The sequence below is a fragment of the Crinia signifera genome, chromosome 19 (genome assembly GCF_055691185.1).
Source record: "Crinia signifera chromosome 19, ASM5569118v1, whole genome shotgun sequence".
NCBI lineage: Eukaryota > Metazoa > Chordata > Amphibia > Anura > Myobatrachidae > Crinia > Crinia signifera.
This window is the reverse complement of record NC_139226.1, coordinates 133,387,841-133,413,052: the sequence shown is the minus strand read 5'-3', so window position 1 is coordinate 133,413,052 and position 25,212 is coordinate 133,387,841. Positions and strand designations below refer to the sequence as shown.

The 25,212-nt window shown below is 43.9% G+C and overlaps 1 protein-coding gene across 2 annotated transcripts in view; it reads left to right on the top strand.

Moving 5' to 3' along the window:
* LOC146043030 (uncharacterized) overlaps positions 1 to 25,212 on the top strand; it is a 142,974-nt gene that overhangs the window by 90,112 nt on the left and 27,650 nt on the right. For both annotated transcript variants that reach the window (XM_083163397.1, XM_083163396.1), the window contains exons 9-12: positions 10,071 to 10,201; positions 15,507 to 15,688; positions 20,090 to 20,157; positions 23,765 to 23,893. In XM_083163397.1, the coding sequence (XP_083019523.1) occupies positions 10,071 to 10,201; positions 15,507 to 15,688; positions 20,090 to 20,157; positions 23,765 to 23,893 (510 nt within the window). The remainder of the gene's footprint in view (positions 1 to 10,070; positions 10,202 to 15,506; positions 15,689 to 20,089; positions 20,158 to 23,764; positions 23,894 to 25,212) is intronic.

Here is a 25,212-nt window from a genome sequence, read left to right as displayed (position 1 = left end):
TGATTGCATACATTATCGCACACATTGTATGTAAGAAAATAAATAATTAAAATTAATTAAGGTACTTGTTTCCTAGCACGGCGCCTGCGATTTCAATTGTATCCATCGGGTCAAAAAAAATTGCGTCGATCGCTTTGCATGCAACCAAATCGCATGCGATGTGATCGACGCGCTCGATGCGATTTTTTAAATTGGAACCAATGTTAAATGCCCCCCAGACCCCAAATTTCATTGTATACCCACCCTGATGGGTCAAATGCCACCCCCCCATTGTTAACGCCACCCCACGAACGCCAACCCCGAAGCGCGACGAGCGCAGCGTTACTCACACTATCCACGTCGGCGTGAAGTTGGTTTTATATAGTGTGGCGAGCGCAGTGAGCCCGAAGCGTGGCGAGTGGACGCGCATTACTTCACAGGTATTACACGTCCCCTCGGGGGGCTCGCTGTGCTCGCCACACTTTCTATTCTCAACTCCACGCCGACGTGCATAGTGGGGGTATGAAAAAGGTCGGAGGACGCGTACCGCCGCCGCTCGCCACGCTTCGGGATGGCGTTCATCATGGGGTATGCGATCACCTACGACGGGCGCCGTGCTCGGAAACAAGTACCTTAATTAATAATACTACTAAGCACAACCTAGGCTAAAGTACTATATTTATTGGAGAACATTGCGTAAGGAAAAAACAGAAAAACACGGTTTTATAACATGTAGAAGACTTCTTCTCGCAAAGTGGCAAGAACATTTTTGTAGTACTGTTGATTCGCCATTGCGCCTTCTGGGACACAGTCTGCCTGAATAATACCCTGAATATCAAAGAAAACTATTAACATGGCGTTTAATTTGGATTTCCTTTAAAATGCTTGGTGATGATGGTGTTCTTCACCATCTGGACTGGCATTTTGTCTCTGGATTGTGCTGTAGAAATCCTTGAAACCATCGTAGCATAATAAAAACCCTAACCATTGTACTAATAGGATAATTGCCGGCAAAAGTCTTCAATTTACACTGATCCACTGTTTAAACACATCTTTTGTTGGACTGATTGGATACATTGTATAATAATTGTATTAACATTAACACACTATCTTTCCCCTCCATTGTAACTGATCCTTCTTACCCTTTACTGTTACATATTTAATAGGGGATGTTACCACTGTCCTGAAATATAATTACGGGGATAATTTGGGGTAGGGGACCCACTAAGTGAGGATTTATATCCTTTTTAAACCACTTAGTTTGTTTTCATGTGTATATGTTGTGTGTCCATATTTCGCCCATATTTAAGAACAATTTAATAAAGGTTATATTTTGAATGGTCCTTTCTCAGGTGCACCTCAGAGACATTCTTTTCCTGTCCTCTTTGATTGTATTATTCAGTGTCCAGCGGTAGCACACCCTCCTTTGCCTCACGACAACCACAATTCTCTACATCCAGTTTGAGGGTCCGCACTTAAATTACGACAAACTACTATCTCCTATGTGACCGGTAAAAAAAAACCTTTGTGTATTTGTAAATTTTGAGCAATTTTCTCATTTTTTCCCCCACATTTTCATTTTTGATATGCGAGGTCTTCTAGAGCGTTCATCTTCTTTCACATCCTTACAAATGTCACTAAATCTTTTGTACTTCTCGAACACATGTTCACATGACATACAATCTGCCTGATTAGGAGTTGATTGGCTGGTTGTTTACCGCTCCCACTTTGTCACTTTTTGAAGCTCCGTGCACCTGGCCCTGAATAATTTTGGTGGATGTTTTTGTTCAACAAAAAGTTGTGAATTAACGGGCTCTCTACTTGAACCAATCAATTTTACGAAGCACGGGAACAACACAACTTCCTCTAATGCTGTATGACCGCAAACTATCTGTGTTAGAGGGGTGACACTTGTAGAAAGGTATGTGTTGTTACGTCGACAGCACGAAGATGGACATGCATTGGTTTCGACCACTGAAGGTCGAAATGAGCCAAGGTCTAGAAATGGGAAGGTCTACATGGGCTTAGTTCTACATGTCATTAGGTCGACATGGGCTAGGTTGGAAGGCAAAAGGTCGACATGGGGGACACAGTGCACCAATACAGTGTCCACAATTGAGTAAAAAAGGTAAAAACCCCATGTCGACCTTTTGACTGTTGACCTAGCCCATGTTGACACAATGCATGTGTTGACCTAATAACATGTAGACCTTGGCTGATGTCAACCCAACGCATGTCGGCCTTAGGGCTCTTGACCCTATGACCCATACCCTCTAGAACAGGCATGTCCAACGTTGGCCCTCCAGATGTTGTGAAACTACACATCCCAGCATGCTTTGCCACAGTTTTGCTATTAGAGAATGCTAAAACTATTGCAAAGCATGCTGGGATGTGTAGTTTCAAAACATCTGGAGGGCCAACGTTGGACATGCCTGCTCTAGAAGCATTTTGGGATAGTCCCAGGTCAATATTCCCTGTTAACTCGCACTGTATGGTTTATGTTTTTTTTTTTTAATATTTCTTTATTAGCATTTTTTTTTTAAAAAGTAACACATAAACACAGCTAAACAACATTACAAAATTTTTTCCCATTGATTCTTCAAAGTTTTTTACATTTATACATACGAAAAGACAAGTGCACATCATATGAAGACAATTAATCCTGTCCTCCTAAGCTCCTAATAACCTTGGTTCCCCCTATTATCAGAGTACCTACTACTTCCCATTCTACTACGCTTATTATACAGAGTTCCCAAAAATCACGTGGCTAATAATTATTTATTTATTTATCTTGCTTCTTGCTCCTTTAATGGGATATTGTTCCAGGACCCCTTAACCCAAACTAACATAGAAGTGCGAAGAGAAAAAAAAAAACAATCATAAAAATACAAGAAATGTGTTTTAATCTATTTTACTATCTATTATGTAAATTTTTATTTCATTTTTTATTGATTTCAATCTTTCATCCAAACTATTGTGTTTGTGTCCGTGCTAATTTCAATCAGTTATAAATATCTACGTTTTTATCGTGTTTAATTTATATCTCATAAATTCCTATGTGTTATATCGTGATGCTAACCATCCCCCCCAAATTTCATAAAATTTCGAAACTTGTTTTCTAGTGACGTATATATTTTTTTCGTGTTGAACCGTGCTATTAATTAAATTTATCCAGTGTTGAGTGATTGGGCCCTCTCTCGCCATCCAGGAGCGTGCGACTATAACTTTTGCAAGTCCACAAAGATTAATTAAAAGTTGTCTCTGATCCGAGGTCAATAGATGTTCCGACCACACTCCCATCAAGAGACCCAGTTCATTTATATTCTGTTTAGGTATACCTAATACTTCTAATGTTTCAATAACATCCCACCAAAATTTCTGCAATTTACGGCATTGCCATATCAAATGCCAAAAATCGCATACATTATTTTCTCCTGGCATCCTACACTTCGGGCAAATATTGCTTTGATTCTGTGAAAATTTATTCAATTTAACTGGGGTTAGATAAATACGATGGATAATATTAAACTGTATTTGTTGCACTTTGATAGACTGGGTGGTATGGCAATGTATCGCCAGAGCTTTATCCCATGCTTGCGGTGTCAGCTCCATGATATTATTCTCCCATTTATGTCGTAACCCTACAAGGACCTCACCCGGTTCACTATCTCGGATAAATTTATAACACTTTGAGATTGCTTTTGTTCTACTCAACTGTTTTATAAAAAATTTAAGTGGAGAGTCAACTAGCCTTACATTATTTTGCAAAAATAAGTGATTTAATGCGCTCCTCATTTGTAGGAACCTGAAAAACATGGTCTGAGGGAGTTGATATTCTGACTGTAGTTGACCAAATGTTTTAATCCCATTATCTGAAAGTACCTGCCCAATTGTGTTTATACCATAATGAACCCATAACCGCTGTCCTTGAGATTTGGCTATTTGGAGACATGAATCTAAGGTAAATATAAAGGTGTCGGGGTCTATTCCCTCGTAGCCCTTACTCTTATTTCCCCCATGCCAGATTCTTTTGGCCTGTTTCAATATGGGGGGTTCATTTACAAACCTACCCTTCCCCAATAATGCCTGAAGCGGCGTTAATCCATGAGTTGTCTCATGTATCAGCGCCAGTAGTTCTGCCTCGGTATCCTCTATATGTATCCAAGATCTTAATTGTGTTATTTGAGCGGCCAAATAATAAGCTTTAAAGTCCGGCAATGAGAGTCCTCCTTCCTTTTTATCTTTCATTAATGTTTTATATTTAATTCGCGGAGCCTTATTTTTCCAAATGAAAGAGGATATCACAGTGTCAATCCGCTTAAAAACTTCATTAGGGATATACATCGGGGCCCTTTGTAGAACATATAAGAATTTAGGAAGCATTATCATCTTAATGAGGTTTACACGGCCAATCATAGTGAGTGAAAGTTTCAACCAGTTCTTACATTTCATTTTCAGTTGTATGATCAGAGGGTCAACATTATCTCTTATAAAGGCATCCTCTTCATTGGAGATTACTATTCCCAGATACTTGAATCTTTCTGCAACTGGGATTCCCACATCCAGGTTAACCTGGGGAGTCCCTTGCTTTTGAGATACAAGTAGGTGGGATTTAGTGCAATTCACCGTAAGACCCGATATGCTACCAAATTTCTTCATACTACTGATCACTGCTGGAATCTTTTCCTGGCAGTTAGATGACCCTATTAAAAGATCGTCTGCGTATAAGGAGACCAGACAGGGTTGATGTTCATCTATCCTATTTTTTCCCCCCAATTCTGTTCTCAGTTTGGAGGCAATTGGCTCAATGGCTAGTGCGAATAATAAAGGGGATAGCGGACAACCCTGTCTGGTCCCTCGTTTTAGGTGAAGAGAGTCTGAGACGTATCCGTTGACCAAAATCCGGGCTCTTGGGTTCTGATATAACAGAAAAACCCACCGTATATATCTAGGACCAAATCCCATTTTTTCCATGACACATTTGAGATACCCCCATTCAACTGAATCAAACGCTTTGTTTGCGTCGAAGGAGGCTATCCCAAACCTGCCCCCCACATATTTTTGCAATTGTATGTAAGAATAAACTCTTTGTATATTTATGGCAGTAGAGCAGCTCTCCATAAATCCCGTTTGATCCCTGTGCACCACTTCTCGTATTACCTTGCCCAGTCTAATCGCTAATATTTTTGCAAATATTTTAACATCGGTTGTAATTAAAGATATTGGGCGATAGGAATCCACGATTGTGGGGTCTTTATCTGGTTTCAACATAAGAGATATTATTGATTCTGTCATAGAGTCTGATAGACTTCCGTCCTCTTCCATCCCTTGTAGTGACAATAATAATTTTTGGGACAAAATATCACTACAGTGCCTATATATTTCTGATGGTAAACCATCTATCCCAGTGGCTTTCCCTAAAGGTAAGTTTTTAATTACGCTCAACACCTCATCTATAGTAAACAATGCCTCAAGACTATCATGGCTTTCCTGGGAGAGTTTAGGGAAATTAATATTATTAAGATATTGGTTGATTTCGTCCCCACTAGGTTTAGCTTTGGATTCGTAAACCTCCGAAAAATGCTCCACAAAGGTAGCCGCGATGTCCTGTGTTTTAGTGACCATCTCACCCGAACGGGTCCGAATGGCAGTTATTATTTTTGCAGGTTCATTAACTTTGGCTAAATATGCAAGATATTTGCCAGCTCGATCATTATTCAGGTATATCTGATGGGATTGGTTTATTAACCTAAATGTGGCCATATTTTGTAAATGTTCTACCCATTTTTTTTGGGCATCTAACCAATTTAATTTTGAGAGGGTGTCCTTATCTCGAAGATAAATTTTTTCCTGTTCTAACATATGAGCCTCTAGTGTAACCTCTTTCTGGTGATATCTCCCTTTAATTACCGATATTTTTTTTATAAGTAAACCTCTAAGGAAAGCCTTAAAGGTTTCCCATACACATGCTGGTTTTGCAGAGCCAACATTGTACCCAAAGAAACCCTCAATCTGAGGGATAAGATCATCATTTTGATCAAAAGCTTGTAACCATGAAGGGTGAAATCGCCAGAAAGTATAGCCTCTATCCGTGTCAAAGTCTATTTGAACAACGACCGGGGAGTGGTCGGAGATTCCACGTGCTTTGTAATCTATATGGGATATGTATTTTAACAGATTTTGAGAGGCAAACACCATGTCTATACGTGAGAATGTGTTATGGGAGGCCGAGTAGCATGAAAATTGCTGCTTATGTGGGTTTCGAATTCTCCACACGTCATACCACCCAATTTCTGCTATGAGAGCTGCTATTCCCCTTTCATCTTTATAGACCCTTATATCTTTTTTCCATCGATCTAATACTGGATCCAAAACCGCATTATAGTCCCCCAAACACAAAACCATATTATCCGGACGTGAGGAGACAAAGTCTACTGCTTTGTTTAGTATAGCATATGAGAATGGGGGAGGGACATAAACTGCTAGTATAGATACTCTGAATGAGTTAACAATCCCGTCAAGGAATATATATCGCCCCATCGTGTCAATTTCCGTCGAGATACATTCAAAAGCCACATTTTTTTTAATTAATACAGATACCCCTCGTGATGCAGATGTGAAAACCGAGTGATATGCCCAACCAACCCATGGTCGCTTAAGGGCTTGTGTTTTCTCGTGGGTTAAGTGGGTTTCTTGTAAACATATAATCTCTGCCTTCATGTTTTGGCAATATTTAATCACTAGGGAGCGCTTCAGCTTATCGTTTAAGCCACGTGTATTCCAAGATATTACTCTCACCATGATTGTTTCAGTTGTTCAATGAGATGACACTTAAGGAGGCCATAATTGTGTCCCCATCTGAATGTGCACTACACAGAATACATCACAAAAGACAACAAAGAAAAAAAAACACATACCCACCCTCCCTAACCCTCCCTGTCTTGCCCACCCCTTTAGGCCGACCTTAATTCCCATCCCTCCTTCTGCAAATCCTATTTGCCTATCTTTTAACCTTACCCTAAGGCGTTTAACTACTAGTCACTTTCCCGGCGTGCCTGTCCCTCCGGAACAATGACTTATCAACAGTGAACATTGGATAGGAGGGGGGAGGGAGCAAGGAAAGATTTACATTATTGGTATCCCAATCCTGGTATCTATTGGTATCCTGCTCCTCACCTCCCTTCCCCTCCTCTCGCCCAAAAACCCCCACCTCCCGTCACGTCCTATTTCTGTATACCGTGGCTAGCCACTATATTGTTATTATACCGGCATATTCCAATGTACCATCCAGGCTTATATTATAGCAAGAGATCAGCATGTGTTACTATCCATGTCACGAGCAGGACAAGCTATCCTGACCTCCCACCTTTCCAGACCAACATTTAGAGCTTTAACACATAGGAATTCTATCCCAAGGTTATGAAACAGTCCGATCATTAGTTCACTTTGTAAGTACATAATTTAGGGCCAAATGCCCACTTATCTACCGGATAACATGTCCAAGATGTTCCCAACAGAAAAGTTGTCAAAATATGGAGGGATCGAAAGAAATAAGCAGATAAAAAAAAAAAAAAAAAAAAAAAAAAAAAATTTATAATATTACAATGTACCATACAAGCCAAAAATATAGCAAGAGATCAGCATGTCCTATTGTCCAAGACCCGAAGCATAACAAGCTATCCTGACCTCCCACTTTTCCAGTTCAACATTTAAAGCTTTGACACTTAGGAATTCTGTCCCAGGGTTATGTATCAGTCCTATCATTGATCCACTTTGTAATTCCATGATTTAAAGACTAATACCCGCTTATCTTCCAGAAAATATATACAAGATATTCCCTTCAGAAGAACAGACAAAATATGGATGGATCGAAAAAAAAAAATAAGCAGTGAATAAAATATACCTTAAAAAAAAAAAAAAAAAAAAAAAAAAAGTATTCCAATATACCATACAGGTCAATTAAGTAACAAGAGATCAACATGTCTTACTATCCGAAACCCGAAGCAAGACAAACTATCCTGACCTCTCACTTTTCCAGTCCAACATTTAAGACTTAAAGACATCGGAATTCTGTCCCAAGGTTTTGAGTTAGTCCATTTATTGGTCCGCTCTATAAATACAAATATTTAGCAACAGATGCCCACTTATCTTCCAAAAGTTTGTGCAAGACGTTCCCTTCAAAAGTGTAGTCCAAATATGAGAGGACCGAAAAAAAAAAAAATGGGCAGTTAAGGGGGGAAAGAGAAAAAAAAAAAAAAAAAAAAACAAACAAAAAAAAAAAACAAAAAAAAAAAAAAAGAAAAAAAATAAACCACACAAAATAATTCTCTTTCGATGATTATACCACCATCAACATTATGAAATTACATTAATTCTTTGCCCATTGTCTCGAGTCAGGATAGAATTTGTCTATCCAAATTGCAGCATCATTCGGGGTTGAGAAAAACCTGGTGATATCTTGGTCCACCACCCGCAATTTTGCCGGGTATAACATTGCATATTTGATGTTTAAGACTCTCAGCCTTTCTTTAATGTCCCGAAATTCTGCTCTCCCCTTCCTGACATCCAAAGGGAGGTCGGGGAAGGCAGATATCTTTTTCCCATTATAGGAGAGTACCCCATTATTTCTGTCCATCCGCAGGATGGTATCTCTATCTTTTGATTGCAGCACCCTCACAATCAAGGTACGCGGTGGGCCACCTGGTATCGGGGGTCTAGCGGGAACCCGATGGGCCCTTTCAATAGAGAATAACGGGGACATAGCTTCTCTGCCAACACACTTAGCTAACCAGTCTTCAATAAATTTTTCGGGACAATTTCCCTCGATTTTTTCCTCAAACCCAACAAATCTGATATTATTTCGGCGTGATCGCCCTTCCATATCCACTACTTTTGCGTTTAGCTCGGATATTTTAGCTGTTAAAGATTTAATTTGAGTTTGCATGGGAAGGATGGCATCCTCAGTATTTGATATCCTGGCTTCAGCTTATAATACCCTATCACGGGTTTTTTGAGCATCGGCCCTTAGAAGCATAACGTCAGATTGTAGACTATGCATTTGTTCAGACAGTCTAGATTCACAGGAATTGATGGCTTCTAAAACTTGTGTTAAAGTAACATCTTGGGTTTGAGGGCTGGAACTAGCTTTGGTGGGGGTACTTAACGGAGTATTTTCTGTAGATGTTGAAGGGGCTTTAGACTGAGTACGGGCAAATTTCTCGAGTTTGGCAGCCGCCGCACTCTGCGTCGACTTCCCCATTTTTATAAACTGGTGTCAACAAAAACAGACCCGGGGCTAAAAAAAGCCTCAAATATCAGTTTAATGAATTTTGTAAAGTCCTGCCCCAACAACTAGGTCTCTTAAATGGGTCCACTCCCTGTATCAGGCAGCAAGTCTTTAAAGTATCAGTAACTGCTTTACTTACGGAACCTTTTGGACCGTTATGTGGCAACCCGTTTCTTTTCTGGCAAGCCGTCTAGCCCTCTGCGCAATTTTTCTGTGACCCTGAGTCACTGGGTGTAGCGATGGTACCGGAAGCCGCTTCGGAGTCCCCGTTGGAATGGAGGCAGCGCCGCAGCTACCCAGCCGCAGCCACCCTGTGCACTACGTGATTTCCCGCCGCTGTATCCCGGACGCCGGGAGATGATGTCACAGGCTGACCAGCGGCGTCTCCCGTCTCGTTGTCCCTGACGGCTCCGCTTAGACTCCCCGGGTATACTTCACAGTCAATGACTATGCTGCCGACTCGTCCATTCCACACCCGGTCAGGTAGGGCTATCTGGGAGGGGAGGGAGGGGAGAATTCAGGCTCTCAACAGCGTTCCATCAGCGTTCCATTCCTCCGGAGGGACAAGCTTTCCTCCCTCACGTGCACGCCAACGTGACTCCGCCCTCTCCCCGTATGGTTTATGTTTCACAAGTACGGTATAGTTATTGTGATTAGAGATCGGTCCAGGTGATTTCTGCTGTCATCCCCCCGGTGCTCGTAGGAAGATGTTGCTACATAAGTGAGAAATGCTTATTACTTATAACGTATGCTTTCTAGATGAAGACATTTTCTTTGGTCATTGTCTACCATTTATGGTTTACAGGATGTGAACCGAGCAGTCCTACCACGTGTTCAGCAGCCACCCCAGGACCAGGGACTTGAGAATGAAGTTGGTCATGACCGGCCAGGAGATAAAAGTACACAGACTGTGAATGTTCAGGTGCCGGTTCACAGGTGTGTGGTTCAGTCCGTGTCTTTCCCATTGCTTATGGCATTGACTCGGATCTTCATGCCTTTCCATCTCTTATAGGGAGTACACACAGGAGCCTTGTGCTGAGCTATCCGTCACTGCCCGTATTATCAATAGAGAGAACATGGGCAAGGACTAGATGTATACTGCAAGCAGTATACATCTAGTCAGGTGATAGCAGCACTGCCCCCCCCCCCTCCCACACACACACACACACACACACACACACACACACACACACAGCTGATTAATTACTGAGCACTGCTCTTTTACATAGTGAATCGATGTTCAGGTGTTCCAATTCAGGCTCCATAACTCTGTTGTCTAATTATTTGCTGTTATTTTTATCTATTTGTATTGTATGTGAGAAGATAGATAGATAGATAGATATACTGATGGAGCCGCCCTCAGCATTGCCATGTGCTTGCCAGATAGCTAGGTGGCGAGCGCTGGCAGAGGGCAACGATGTGTGGGCCAGCTCACTCGCTCGTGTGTCCCTGTCAGCAAGGTGGCTGGCACAGGGTGCTTCCCTGCCCACCACCTCTATATATAAGAGAGAAATATATAGATATGGAGAGATATAGATATAGAGAGGGATGTATTGATATACATCACCGCCATTCGCCACCCGGCTAACATATGGGGCTGGCATCGCGGTGTATTTGGAATTTTAAATGCCCAAGAACAGTGGTTCCCATCAGCAAGCCTCAAGTTTTCCTAACAGGGTATGTTTTGAGGCTTTCTGTATGTGGAAGCAGGTGGCATAATTATTAACCCAGTAACTCACCCATGCAGGATGAGAGAAATCCACAAAGATGCCGGTCTGTGGTACCCGAGGACCCCTGCCATAGAAATCCTCTTCTAAATGGTTTACACAGCGAGATACATATGGTGCTAAAACGATTGAGGTTAAATTGAAATAGATATAATTTATGACTGGTTTACAAATGATCATTACTTTTTCTGATGCCACTTGGTGCAAAAATAATAATTGTTTTGAATGTTAAAACATCAAATTATTGAAAGTAAATGAGATTTGAAAAGACAAAACTGCAGGTTAATGGCTACGTTGTTAGAGAGACTTCCTGTGAAGAAACGGGTCAGCGGACCTAGCTATCACACACATGCGCTGCACCATATGCTATGGAGGTTGTGGTCACATACAGTAAGATTAACAACCACAACATCTATAACACCGGACCTTCTCCATTATCTCAACCCACAACCATTGCAGGATCTGTCATTAATACTGGTTATGTATGACCAGACTTTCACTCTATACAGCACATACCAACTTATTATTATCCTTAATTTATATGGCGCCACAAGGGTTCCTCAGCGCCCAGTTACAGAGTACACCTAATCAAACAGGAAAACGGTGACTTACAGTTGAAGACACTACAGGACAAATACAGGGTAAATGATGATAGGAACATCAGCCGATTTACTGCAACATAAGTATCCAGGGGGCAGCAAACAGCGTCCTTTGGTGCAGTCGTAGACTACTGAAGTAAGATGGGATAAACACATGGGATGCGGTCATTTGGTCTACAACATGATGGTCGACACCATTAGGTGTCGACCTAGACCCATGTCGACATGGGAAAAGGTCGAAAGGTCATTCATTCGACAGGTCATTAGTTCAACAATGTCTAGGTCGACAATCAAAATGTCGACATGGGGTTTTTCACTGTTTTATGAGCCGACATATGCCGACAGGCGGTATTCCACGCCAAACCATCCACTAGGGCGTGGTGGGAGAACAAAATAGTGTGCCGAGCGTAGTGAGGCACCCTGTCCGACCTATAACCATGTCGACCTAGACCCATGTCGACCTAATGGTGTCGACCTAATGACTGTCGACCATCATGCTGTAGACCAAATGATCCCAAGCACATGAGGTAGGAGGTCCCAACTCGTGAGAGCTTACATTCAAAAGAGGAGGGGCAGACAGACAGGGGTGACACCAGAGGGGGTAGACAGGGCGAGGAACAGAAGGTTAGGAGGACAGTTTGCTGGGTTTGGTGAAGAAGTGGGTCTTAAGAGCTCGTTCTGTATAGAAGTGGAGAGTCTGAGAGGGAGAGGTGGAGAATTCCAGAGTAAGGGAGCAGCACGTGAAAAATCTTGGAGGTAGGAGTGGGAGGAGGTAATAAGTCGGCAGGAGAGCCGACTGGTGTTAGCCGAGCGAAGGGGACGAGTGGGAGTGTAAAGGGATATAAGGTCAGAGATGTAAATGGGAGAGGAGTGGGTGAGGGCTTTGTAAGTGAGTGTGAGAAGTTTGAATTGCAGTCTGAAAGGGAAGGGAATCCGGCCAGCTTAGTACTGAAGCTTTAATTATCGCTTGGTGGAGTATTGTAGCTCCTGTGTTCATTTTCAATATTTTCAATTGCGTCCATTCTAATGTGTATAGACCTTTTCATGTTACTAATTGCACCCTTACCACTGTGGGAAGCTTATTCAGGATACATACAATGGGCCTAATTCTGGTTCAAACGCAAAAGCAAATTCTCTCTCTAATGGACAAAAACCATGTGTACTGCAGGTGGGGCAGATGAGTTAGATTTGGGTGGGGCTTTTACTTCTATTATTATTCTATTATTACATCTATAATTAAATCAGACCGTATTTACCCTGCACAGAAACAAAATAACTCCCCCAAATCTAACTCATGTTACATCTGCCCCACCTGCAGTGCACATGGTTTTGTCTGTTAGAGAGAGGATTTGCTTTTGAACCAGTATCAGGCCCAATATCCCTACTTGCAGCCTAATGGCCCCCATACATCAGCAATCATAATTAATTGCTTCTCAGATCCTGTGATTTTTTTCCACAGATAAATGGTTTCTTCAATCTATTTGACTTGCCCGCACACTACAGATTTGTTTCAGTGATCGGCAGATTTTGCCTGTTAGAATGCCCACACATACAAAAATGAAACTCCAATAAAACCAGATTTTTAAACATAATATAAATATAAAAATTTGATTCAGCAATCGATTGGCGATCCCTATTCATTTTTGATCGGGATCGCCAAAAGGGATAGCCCACACATTAAAGATTAATTGTGACAATCATCTCCAGAACGGAGGATTGTCACAAATAATTGCTGATGTATGGGGGCCATAACAGGAAAAATCTGCCGATCATTGAAACAAATCTGTAGTGTGTGGGCAAGTCAAATAGATTGAAGAAACCATTTATCTGCGGAAAAAAAATCACAGGATCTGATAATCAATTAATTGTGATCGCAAGTGTATGGGGCCCTTAACCCTAGCTCTGCACCCACATCCATGTTTAAGTTCCAGCACCTTTGTTCTGACTGCAGTCAGGATTTCCGTCAGCCAGTATCCTTACTGTCTGTAATATAACTGCTTCCCTTTCTGTGCATATATAATACTCACTGAGCTCTCAGGACTAACCTTTTAACAGACCGTGTACGAGATATACAGTATAAAGGGTGAATTTATTCTTAGAATGTCCTTTTTATGTCTGGATTGACATTCTTGGTCGGTTTCAAAAGCTCAATATTCCGCTATTCAGGAAGTCACTGTGGAGTATTTCTATTGAGGACCTAAGATACCATTCTGCTCATTGTAGGATTATTGTATATAGAATCAGCGTATTCATTTGTCTATGGCAGGGGTTCCCAATCTTTTTTTTATTTTATTTTTGAATCACGGCACCCTAGAATATCAGAATTTTTTACGTTACCCCTAGGCCCAAAAAGAAAAAGCAGAATAAATATAACGCTAAGTAGATTGGGTTTATAGTGATTCTTAAGGTCCGTTATGTGGTCGAGGGCAGGATTTGCTTCTGTTTTTACACATTTTATGATTGGCAGCCACCAGCACTGGTTTTGCCCATAAATAATTTGAATTGGTCCTAAACCACCAACCTATATATGAGATAGCGTAAATTATGTTTTCATTGAAATGCATTAAGCTTAATATCCATGTTGAGCCCTGCAGGCGCGAGAGTGTTCAGTTTGTAAATCCGCCTTGTTTCGTTCTTTTCCAACTAGCCAACAGGTTTCCTCCACGCCAGTGTGTGCTGACTCTCTGGATTGCATTGAATTGTCGTCATCCAGTGGGATCTTGGCAGTGATTGTTGGCAAAGTGCTGTGATAGGCTGTTCACCCTCGGATGCAGAATACTCACATGTGTCGCAACCGTTTTCTGGGAGTGTTTTAGCCTGCAGGTGGGAACTTGTATGCGGTTGTAAAGGATTCAGTGGCTTACTTGCAATGGACATAATCGATGGTGTGGTCGATGCAATGTCTTGGTATGTTTTTTACACAATAGGGTCAGAGACTCAGTCAATGGGCATCTTTGAACAAATTGCTACATATATTTGGAGATCCACTACATGCACAGTCGCAGAGAGCACTGAGGTGGTAAATTGCTAAGATGGAAGTTCTGTTTCAAATGGGAGCTAGCTATTGGCTGCCAATCTGAATCGACTTATTTATTTTGCACCTTCTAGACGATAATAGATGGTATCTGATTGGTTGTCAACAGCTACATCCTGTGTGAAATAGAACTGCCCTCTTGGTAAATTTTCCCCCTTAGTGTTCACCCCTGAATCGGGCCCTTATTTGGTGACGAGGCTAAAACTCCATTTTAATGTTGTCTGATGGTTGTGTGGAAAAAAAAAACACAAGTGAACGGTAGCAGCAGTCTGCAGCTGTAACTGGGCGCAGAGTATGATCCAGGCTTAAATATACCGTTACTTGCAAATAGGGCCTTATATACAGGTCAGTAACATCCATATTCTGCTTGTGGGGACGGGAGGTCACAGGAGAAGTAGGAGGGAGACTACCGTTGAAAAAACATAAAGATACCTTTATGTGCATATAGGGACCCCTACGGAGGTCAGTAGGAGGCCCCAATTATTCTACAGCACTTTGGGGACACCAGTAGACTCAAAGTTCTACAAACAAGTCCTTTTTGTGCTGGAGGGTGTACTTTGTAGGGATAGCGCTGAAGTGTATTCTCAAATTGTTTTTCTATGTATTGGTGTAGTGGGGTGTAGTGACCCACAGAGAACACACACATAGCAGCAATCCCAGGCGCAATCACCTACCTGTCGAATCTGTTTTTACTGGACAATATGGCGCTGCACTTGGTGAAATGCAGTATCGATGACCACTGAGTAAACTTCGACACTTAAGATTCCAGTTTACAAAGAGAGAAAATTAATATGACGTCATATAAATAATGTGTAAATTAAAAATCCATTTTATATATATATTTTTTTATTTATTTCTTTATACCATTGGGGGATAAACAGCTGGCGCGAGATAGTCAACAAAGTGAATGCTAGGATGACGGAAGAAGAAGGTGACCAACTTGGTGCTGAAGATGTTGTAAAACCTGAAGGTCGTCATCCCAATATACCTGCTGGGGACAAGGAGAATAGGGTTCCACAGCATGGCTACCAAGAAGCCAGAGCGGATGATGAGCTTGTTATGGGTAAGTGTGATATAGCGTCTACCTTGTCATAAATTCTGCCTGTGTTGCAGAAACACCTACCACACTCAATGGGAGATGTCTCAATCGTTGAAGAGACTTAGGGCGGGATACACTAAGCAAAAAATGCGCTAAAACCCCTGTTTTCAAGGGTTTTACCGCATTTTCGAATGTACGAATACCCGGTTACCGCGTCATCGCAGGGCAGGGTATTGCCACCCTTTTGTGGCAATACTGTATAGAAGCCTATGAGCTTCTACCACTGCCAGCCACCTGCTGCAAACTCCTTCCCCCCCTTCCTGTCCTCCGTGAAACTCATCCTTCCCCTAGCATATGTCACAGCCTGATGTACTTCCAGCTGCAGGGGAGAGAAGGCGGCACCGGGGACAGCCGTGCTAAGCCGGGATGTGGTGGAGACACCCCCGCTATACCGGTATAGCGGGGGGCGGGGCTCTGTCACCATACTGCGGTGCTAGCCGCATATGTTAATACATATGCGCTAGCATTGCTGCGGTGTGGGGTGGCGATGTATTTAAATACATCCCCCCCTTAAAAGCAACCAATCAACTTCTTCATTTATCTTGCTCAGTAGATGAAGTGATAGAAGCTGATTGCTTGCTAGGTGCAGCTTCTACATTCTAGATTTCGTGATGGTTTGATGCATCTCCCCTCCAGCAAGTTTATCATCTTAAAGAGTCAGGAGTCAATGTTGTTGGTAGAACCTGGATCAAGGATCTTGATAGTATATAATAGACTGCATTGCATCAGGACTGGACTGCACATCTGACACTTCTAGCTGATGTTTATAAGGAGACACACAGGTGACCGGCTCCTGGGACTCCTCTGTAACAACTGCAGCAGTTACACAAACAGTCCATCTATAAGCGCTGTTTGTTTAACTTCTGTAGTGAGCGGTAGTGCACCTGCCGCTGCTGCAGTTGTTCCGGACGAGTCCCAGAAGCCGGTCACTTGTGTGTCTCCTAATAAACTGCAGCTTTGCTTGTCCTGTCTCTGCCGGGCATCAACATGTGCTGCGCCTGGCTTTCTTCAGCGCCAATGCAGCATTTATCTCCTCTTATCGCTTTATCTCCCTGCCGCCGCTGGATCCCTGCCACATCGCCTCTTGAACTTTGCACCCATTAATGTTAGTACTGTAGCCTATAAACGTCTGTGTTGTCACTCTCCCGGTCCACTGCTTGTTACTCTGCTTGTCCACGTCCCTGCTGTCACTCTCCTCCGCCCGTGTCCCTGCTGTCACTCTCCTCCGCCCGTGTCCCTGCTGTCACTCTCCTCCGCCCTTGCCCCTGCTGTCACTCTCCTCCGCCCGTGCCCCTGCTGTCACTCTCCTCCGCCCGTGCCCCTGCTGTCACTCTCCTCCGCCCGTGCCCCTGCTGTCACTCTCCTCCGCCCGTGCCCCTGCTGTCACTCTCCTCCGCCCGTGCCCCTGCTGTCACTCTCCTCCGCCCGTGCCACTGCTGTCACTCTCCTCCGCCCGTGCCCCTGCTGTCACTCTCCTCCGCCCGTGCCCCTGCTGTCACTCTCCTCCGCCCGTGCCCCTGCTGTCATTCTCCCCTACTTGCACTGTATAGGTTTGCACCGTGACAAAAGGGTCAGGGAACCCCGAAACTTTTGGTCTGCATTTATTGTAAATACAATTTTTTTTTTTTTTTAAATATCACGTCTCTTGAGTGCCGCTGTCAATCGACATATTGCATCTACTACCTCAGAAGGCACCGGAGCAACAACCGTGAGATGGTTGAGTGCCGATACGTGCAAGTTATTATACACTTGCACACATTCGGTCTGTAATACCTGGGATAGCCACCAGGGCTGTCTGTGTTATCAGGGGTTCACCAATGCTGTGTGTGGGAGGGGCAGGACAGGGGGCGGGGTGTCAAAAGGGACACTCGTACTGGGCCCGACCATTTGAGGGGCCCCAAGGCTTTGAGGGACTCCGGGTCTGTAAGCATGGCTGCCTAATCACCTGTCTGGCTACCCGTACTAATGAGTTTAGTGACAACACGCCAAACCACACAACGCATAGTGCTGTACCTTCCCATCTGCCCTTCCCTAATAAATTTCATTGTAAATATTAATTATTTATTTCTAATAATAAAAAATACATTCAATATGCAATGTAATAACGATCCGCGTTCTGTATTGGGGGAGATAGCAGTGATCATCTATGCTGCCTCCGGGAACCTGATATGAACTTGCGTTACATTTACGGGTGGTTAAAACTACTTCTACTAACACAGAGAGAGAGGGTGCAAATGCACTATGCTATCATTACATTATAATATATAATAAGAGGTTGTTGGTATATCATTGGCCAGTGATATTGGCCTGCCCACCAATCGTCCAGGTCACCTCTTGTCGAGCAGGTCCCTAACACTCTGTTAGGGACTTGCTCGACAAGAGGTGACCTGGACGATTGGTGGGCAGGCCAATATCACTGGCCAATGATATACCAACAACCTCTTATTATATATTATAATGTAATGATAGCATAGTGCATTTGCACCCTCTCTCTCTGTGTAACCCATTTTATTCTCAGCAGATGGCACCTTTCATTACTGAGGGTGTGCAATTTAGAGCCAATTCCCCCTACTTCTACTAACAATTGTAACTCTTTTTAAAGTACATTTGTATCCTGTTACTGTAGGTTAAACCCCATCTGCACCCTCTGTTCAGTTCTCTTTTGATGGGTTTCATGCGCGTACTGCTATGTGTACAGGTCAGTTCCATGTACTGTAGCTGGCTTATAGGAAACCAGATTTGGGGCAGTTTGGCAGGTTACCAGTTACGCAGCATTCCGTCTGATTTCTGAGCATCCAATGCCAAACTTCCAGTGCTAATATTAGTGTAACCACAGGGAGTAGGAGCGATGCATGGGAAGCCCAGTGGGAGGTGGCTTGCATCTTTTAATGAGAAATCACACATCAGGGTGGTATATCTCCATTCGTGATCTTTCATTAAAACTTCAGTTAGTCCTCTGATTTTATTTCTAAGCACCAATCTGGATCTAGGCCAGATCTGAAGGGAGCTTAGTTGTGTTCGGATACAGGCTCCATCACAAAGCACTTCTTTACTAACGCCGCTCCATGTGTCTCCAATAAAATGGCGGCAAAAAAATATGAGCATCCAGGTGATTGTTTACTTAAAATTCTAGATTTCAATTGGCTAGTTTCACAGGAGTCTGGGGGGCAAGTTAAACGGCATGAAACTAACCAATTGGAGTATGGGAGCTTAACATTGTGTAATGGCTTATGCTGATTTCTGGCAGAATTTTAACTTTCTGCCCATTCTAGTATTTTATGGAAGTAATTCTGGCCATTAAGAGTACCTGGTCATGCCGTTCTGCCTCTCTAATGCTCCGGCCATATTTCAGGATTTGATACACGACTTTAGGTAAATTTGTGGTAATCTATTTAGATGATATTCTGATCTTTTCTGAAAACTTACTGATTTACATCGGTCCCAGGTTCGGAAAGTTCTTTAGAAATTGCGTGTGGACCATCTTTTATTTGCCGAGCTGGAGAAGTATGAGATTGAGGTTACCCAAGTCTCTTTTTTAGGGTATATAATTTCTCCAGAGGAGAGCCTAAGATGTTCCAGTCTATTTTGGATTGGGTTCGGCCCACTAATATCAAGGCTAACAAAAGATATTTAGGATTTGCTAATGGATAGTGGGGGAAATGTGTGTGTGTTGTGCATTACCCTTACCCTCCTCTGGCACGGCCATCGAGTCCTCTGGGTCCCCGCGATCCACGATGGGTCCCCCTCCTCCGGCAGTCACTCCCCAGTGCCATCGTTCAGTCCCCCTCCTATGGCACTGGCAGCGGACAATGTACGCAATTAGCATAGTGCCGCTGGGGGAGCAGGGAAACCATGTGATGCTCCCTAGCGGCAATGCGCTGAATTACGTACATTGCTGGCGCCGCAGACTAGGAGTGACTGCTGGAGGAGAGGGACTGAAAGCTGTCGCCCACGGGGATCGGTAATTATAAAACCCACCCTGCTCCCTCTGCCACCCACCACCCTGCTCCCAGTGTAGTTTCACGGCGGCGCCTGCTACGCTGACAACGTAGCTTAGGCTCGTTGTCAGCGTAGCATAGAGCTGCCGCCGTGAAACTAAACAAAGTTTCCCCATTGCCCGGCCCTACAATGCTGTTAAGGTGGCCCTGCCTGCGTACCTCATACCTCACTGGTTTCAGCCCACAAAATCTGTGCCTCCGCTGTGTTCTATATTGTCATTTGATGAATCTGAATACTGTACGGCTGGTTATTATCTTGTCACAGTGGTGTAGACGGAATGATTGATGCCCACGTGCATCTGCCGCTTAATGTGCAAGGTAAAAAAACAAAACTGCATAGATTAATAATTGAATCACCCTCTTGCAGATGCTGGGATGATTGACAGAGAGGAGATCCAGCAGTCTCAGAAGCGGCACGTAGGGCAAGACACCCTGGTAAGGAAGCGACATTACCATTCAGCTCCCTGCTTCCCAACCCCTGTAATTGTGCGCTGATAAATGCCAGCTCATTGACATGCAGCAGATATGGGACTTGTCGCAGGCTGCGGGGCTCTTTAATCCCTGGAGATCGCTATCTGGGACTGTCGGAGAGACTTCTCTCACGTCCTCCTTTTCTTTGTGTAATGCAGAAACGTGGCTCTTAGTTGTATCTGGGTGGTTGACTGGCATTGCGTAGGTCGACAGCCAAGAGGGGCACATGTCCACACTGATACCAAATAAAGTGAAAACCTCATGTCGTCCTTTTGTTTGTGTCAATCTTTTGTGTGTTGACCTTGTGCATGTCAACCTTTTGGGCTGAACTATTGAATGTCGACATACAGTAGACCTTGTCTGTGAGCTATAGCACACTTCCTCTTAATATGTTCAAGCTGCCTTCTGCTAATACTTGTCCTTACATGTATGTAGTAACACAGGTGACTGATACATGTTTATCTGTGTGTGGTGTTCTCTTAGCGCTGATGTCCTCTTTAGATGCCTATGACCATTGTATGCAGCTGCTATAGGATGTCCGTGAGAGCAGCAGCTATGTGTGTGCGTGACGCTTTTCTCTTCATAGCTTTAGGAAATGAAATTCCAACCCAAGTGAGAGGGGAAGCGGTCATCTATTAGAATGAACTTAGGTCGACTGGCAGGAAGGTCGACATGACTTAAGGTCGAAATTGCATAAAGGTCGACATGAGGAAGGTCAACTGGTCATAAGGTCGACATGGAGTTTTTCACTGTTTTTTTGAGCCGACATGTGCCGACAGGCGGTATTTCATGCCCTACCATCCACTAGGGCGTGGAGGAGGTTATTAAAGCTGTGGCGAGCGAAGCGAGCCACCGTGCCCGAAGCATTGCGAGCGATGAGAGGGTCCGATTCTCATTGCCAACTGTGTCCATGTCGACTGTGTCGACATTTGGATCAAAAAAACAGTGAAAAAACCCATGTCGACCTTATGACCAGTCGACCTTCCTCATGTCGACCTTTATGCAAATTCGACCTTGAGTCATGTCGACATTGGCTCATGTCGACCTTAAGTCAGGTCGACCTTCCTGCCAGTCGACCTAGTTGGGTCGACCTAATGACTGTAGACCTAAGTTCATTCTGATAGATGTACCGATTCCAGTAAGAGAGAATACAGTTCTATATTCTACATTACTCATTAAACCATCTACTTATAGGCCCTTATTTAGGTGGAGTCGGACGGCTGCGTGTTCGGCCGGACGGCCGATGTATTGTGTTTGCGCATGTGCAGAGGTGTCTCTGCGCATGTGCGAATGCTGCGCACGTCCGAATACTGCGTGAATTCCCTACAGAAAATGATCGGTCGGAGCCATCTGAGCAGGGGGTGGAGAGGGGCGTGGAGGGCTGTTTGGGCTCATTACCATATGTGTTCGCCCCAAGTTTCATGGGCGTTCCCATGTAAACGCTGGGCATACGTATGGTAATCCGGCCGTGACGCACGTGTGGGGGGCGGACATCTGACATAGCCGGATGCCAGCTGCCCGCCCATATCCCTGCTTTCATACGGCGAAATGTCCGAGTGGTCTGGAGCACTCGGTGCTGCCTGACCGCTCGGTCCAGCATTCGATGGTCGGCGACCATCGGAGGATGGGGGAGGTTCCCACAGATGGGGAGGTGTTCACATGAAACATCCACTCGCGGTCCGTTTGCTCGGCGTCTTACCGCATTCGGACAGTGTGAGCGATCCATACGGTAGGCGGGGCTAAGAACACTCGGTGGCCGTCCGAAAATACGCATCTGTCCGAGTCAACAAGAATAAGGGCCATGGTCCTTGCTTTGTGCACTGGGGCACAGTCATGTTGGAATGGAAAGGGGCCTTCCCCAAACTGTTGCCACAAAGTTTGAAGCATAAATGTCTTTGTATGCTGAAGCACTAAGATTGCTCTATACTGGAGGTAAGGGTCCCAGCCCAAACCCTGAAAACAGACTGGTATAGGAGGAATACTGGAACAAAACACACTTGTCATAATGCGGTCAGGCAGGTAACATTCTCGCAGCATCTGCCAAACCCAGACCCGCCCCTCTGACTGCTCAACAGTGGGATTTGCCCCTCCACAGAACCTGTTTCTTGTACTCCACAGTCCAGCGTCTGTGTGCGTTACACCACTCCATCTGCCGCTTTCCGTTATACTCAGTGATGTGAAACCCATTCCATTAAGCTTCCACCACACCTTTCTGCGCTTACATTAATGCCAGGGGAATTTGGGAACTCTTCCACTCTGAATCGGTATAATGTTGGTGGGCGGAGTGGGACTGGATTCCGGCCCGAGAGCGAGGGGGGGCGTGGCCGTATGTAATTCGCGGGTGGCGGTGGTATGTAATGCGCGCGGGGGGTTGCATTATGCAATGCGCGCGGGGGGCGGTGGGCGGCTTCCCTGCTGCTGCTGCTTCTTCTTTCAGTGAGGTGCTGAGCGGCAGCAGCCTCCCGCGGCCATTTTGGATTTTGGCAAAGTGCTGCAGCCGCGGCCCAGCCAGCCCAGGGGAGAGCGCGGCCGGCCCCTTTTTAAAGAGTTGGGCCGGCCCACCGGGAAATGGCCCAGTTTCCTGGTGGGCCAATCCGCCCCTGCTGCTGCGCACCATGAGGCCTTAGCAGTCATTGACCCTACTCTGGTCTTCCACTTCATGGCTGAGTTGCTGCTCTTCCTAAACACTTTCTAAGAACATCACTTACAGTTGACCATGGACTGTTCAGCAGGGATCCGTGTTATCAAGGTGGTACCCTATCAAAGTACCAAGCTTGAAGTCACTGAGCTGTACAGAATGACCCATTCTCTATCATAACTGTTTGCAAATGGAGACTGCATGGCTCGGTGCTTGATTTTATACACCTGTGGTAACAAGTCCGATTTAAACACTTAAATTCAATAATGCACAGGCGCGGCCAAATACTTCTGACTATTTAGCCTATTTCAAGAATACATTTGATTTTTCTTTCATTTCACCCATACTACTTCCAATGACCTGGGCCCAACTTTCCAACTTCTGTTAGTGATTAAAACTCAAATTTGGTGAAAAATGTCATTGGTAAATGTGAAATTACTTTTCCACCTTGCCCCTATTATTAAACACACACGCACACACTATATCCCACCCTTTCATAAACCTGAGGAGCAAACAACCGTTTCATCAACTTTATCCAGTTACAACTTGTCTGAAGACCCCCATACACCTTAAAGACATTGCACACAATCTCGAGGGACTGTATGATGGATTGTATGCAGATTGTGTGCACACATGCAATGCATGGTCCCGTGGGTTGGAGGACTGGTATTCTAATCAGACGTGCTGCACGTCTGATCAGTTGGGCTTGGGAGCAGATTGCGTGTGCTTTGTAAGCACATGCAATCGGTCACTTGATGGCTTATACAACCATATGCAGCAGCTGGATTTTTTGATGGATTGTGGGGTACATTGTGTCCAAAAATGACCCAGGACTACCGGGGAGTAGAAGGGAAGGTTGGATACAATCATGATTGTAAGCAGGTCTTTCTGATGTATGGCCACCTTAAAGTGTTGGCTATATCCCTCCTGCAGGTTTCAGAGGATGCTGCTGATCCGGCCAAAGACCCCAATAATCAAGGCGAAGATGAGTACGAAGAAGCTGAAATAGACAGACCCGAATTCGAGGAGAAAGGGGAGATCGAAAAAGTGAAAAAAGTGGAGGTAGGGTCTAATACTTTCTTAGTGCCCATGTTTGATCTCACAATGTATAAATGCCCTTTGATGCGGTGTCTTCAATATGTACTTATTAGAGATAGAATAGTTGGGTAGAAAATGATGCACATGTTGTATACTGTATATATTATTTTTTACGCATCAACTTTTAATTGGAGAATTTCTCAAAAATAAAGGTGAGCAGGGGAGAAAAGGAAAGGACGGAAGCAAGCGAGGGGGCTTGATCCCATGCAGGATGAAATATAGCATGGCAAACAGTATACAATCAACTTTGCAACGTCGTTTCAATCCAAACATGTTAAAGACCATAAACTGCAATAGCCACAGACACTTGCAAAAGTAACACTTGGACACTGGGGGCATCCCGCAGCCTTGTGACTCAACCAGAATAACCCCCAAAATGTAGTGGTTGTGTATAGGAAGATAGCACGCAGTTGTTCTATAGCAAAGAGACTTTTGCAGAACACACCTGTAACCCGTGTATATAGACATGAAACATGGAAACTGTAGTGAGAAACCTGTCACCTATACATCTGGAGATACATTTTATAAAGCGTTCTTACAGTCATGAACCGAGTGGTGAGTGGTGTGAAATTGTCCCAATGTGTGGGGGGTGTAAAATCCGCAAACCTCCTGCAGTGTGCAGCAATCCCAACAGGGGAATAAAACTAAAAAACATTCCCTCCTCATTTTGAATGATTTGTAATGCAGCGAATCCTTATCAACCTAAATGATAGTATACACGTTTCGGTTTCTAATGAATGTGGTCACATCTGTGCTTTGGGATAGATATATACATTATAATATACATTTTATGTTTTTAAGTCTTTTAGTGGCTGCGTGTTAATGACGTGCTGTAAACCACATGTTTAGGTAGAATACTGAGAACACACAATTATTAGAAAGAAAAGAGAAAAAGAATAAGAAGAGGAAATGAAAAAATAAAAAATAATTAAACAAAGGGAGTAAAAGTAGGCTCTATTTGGGGTAGCATCCCCTGGGTGTAGGTGGGTAGTGGGCAAATGGAGTAATGTGAAAAGAAGGAAAAATAATTGAGATTGTATCCATGAAAGGAGTAAAACTTTAGGTGGTATACACTACATGGAAGAAAGTCATTGGACACCACATGTCAACGGAAACCATGCGTTTATTTACAATCAATAGGGGGTATGTCCACATTTTGCAGAAATAACAGCAGCTACTCGTCCTGGTAAACTTTCCACAAGTTTGTGTAGCAGATAGTGGGATATGGTGCCATACCTCCTGCAGTACCGTCACCAACTGTGGTAGTGTAGAAGGGTGAGGTG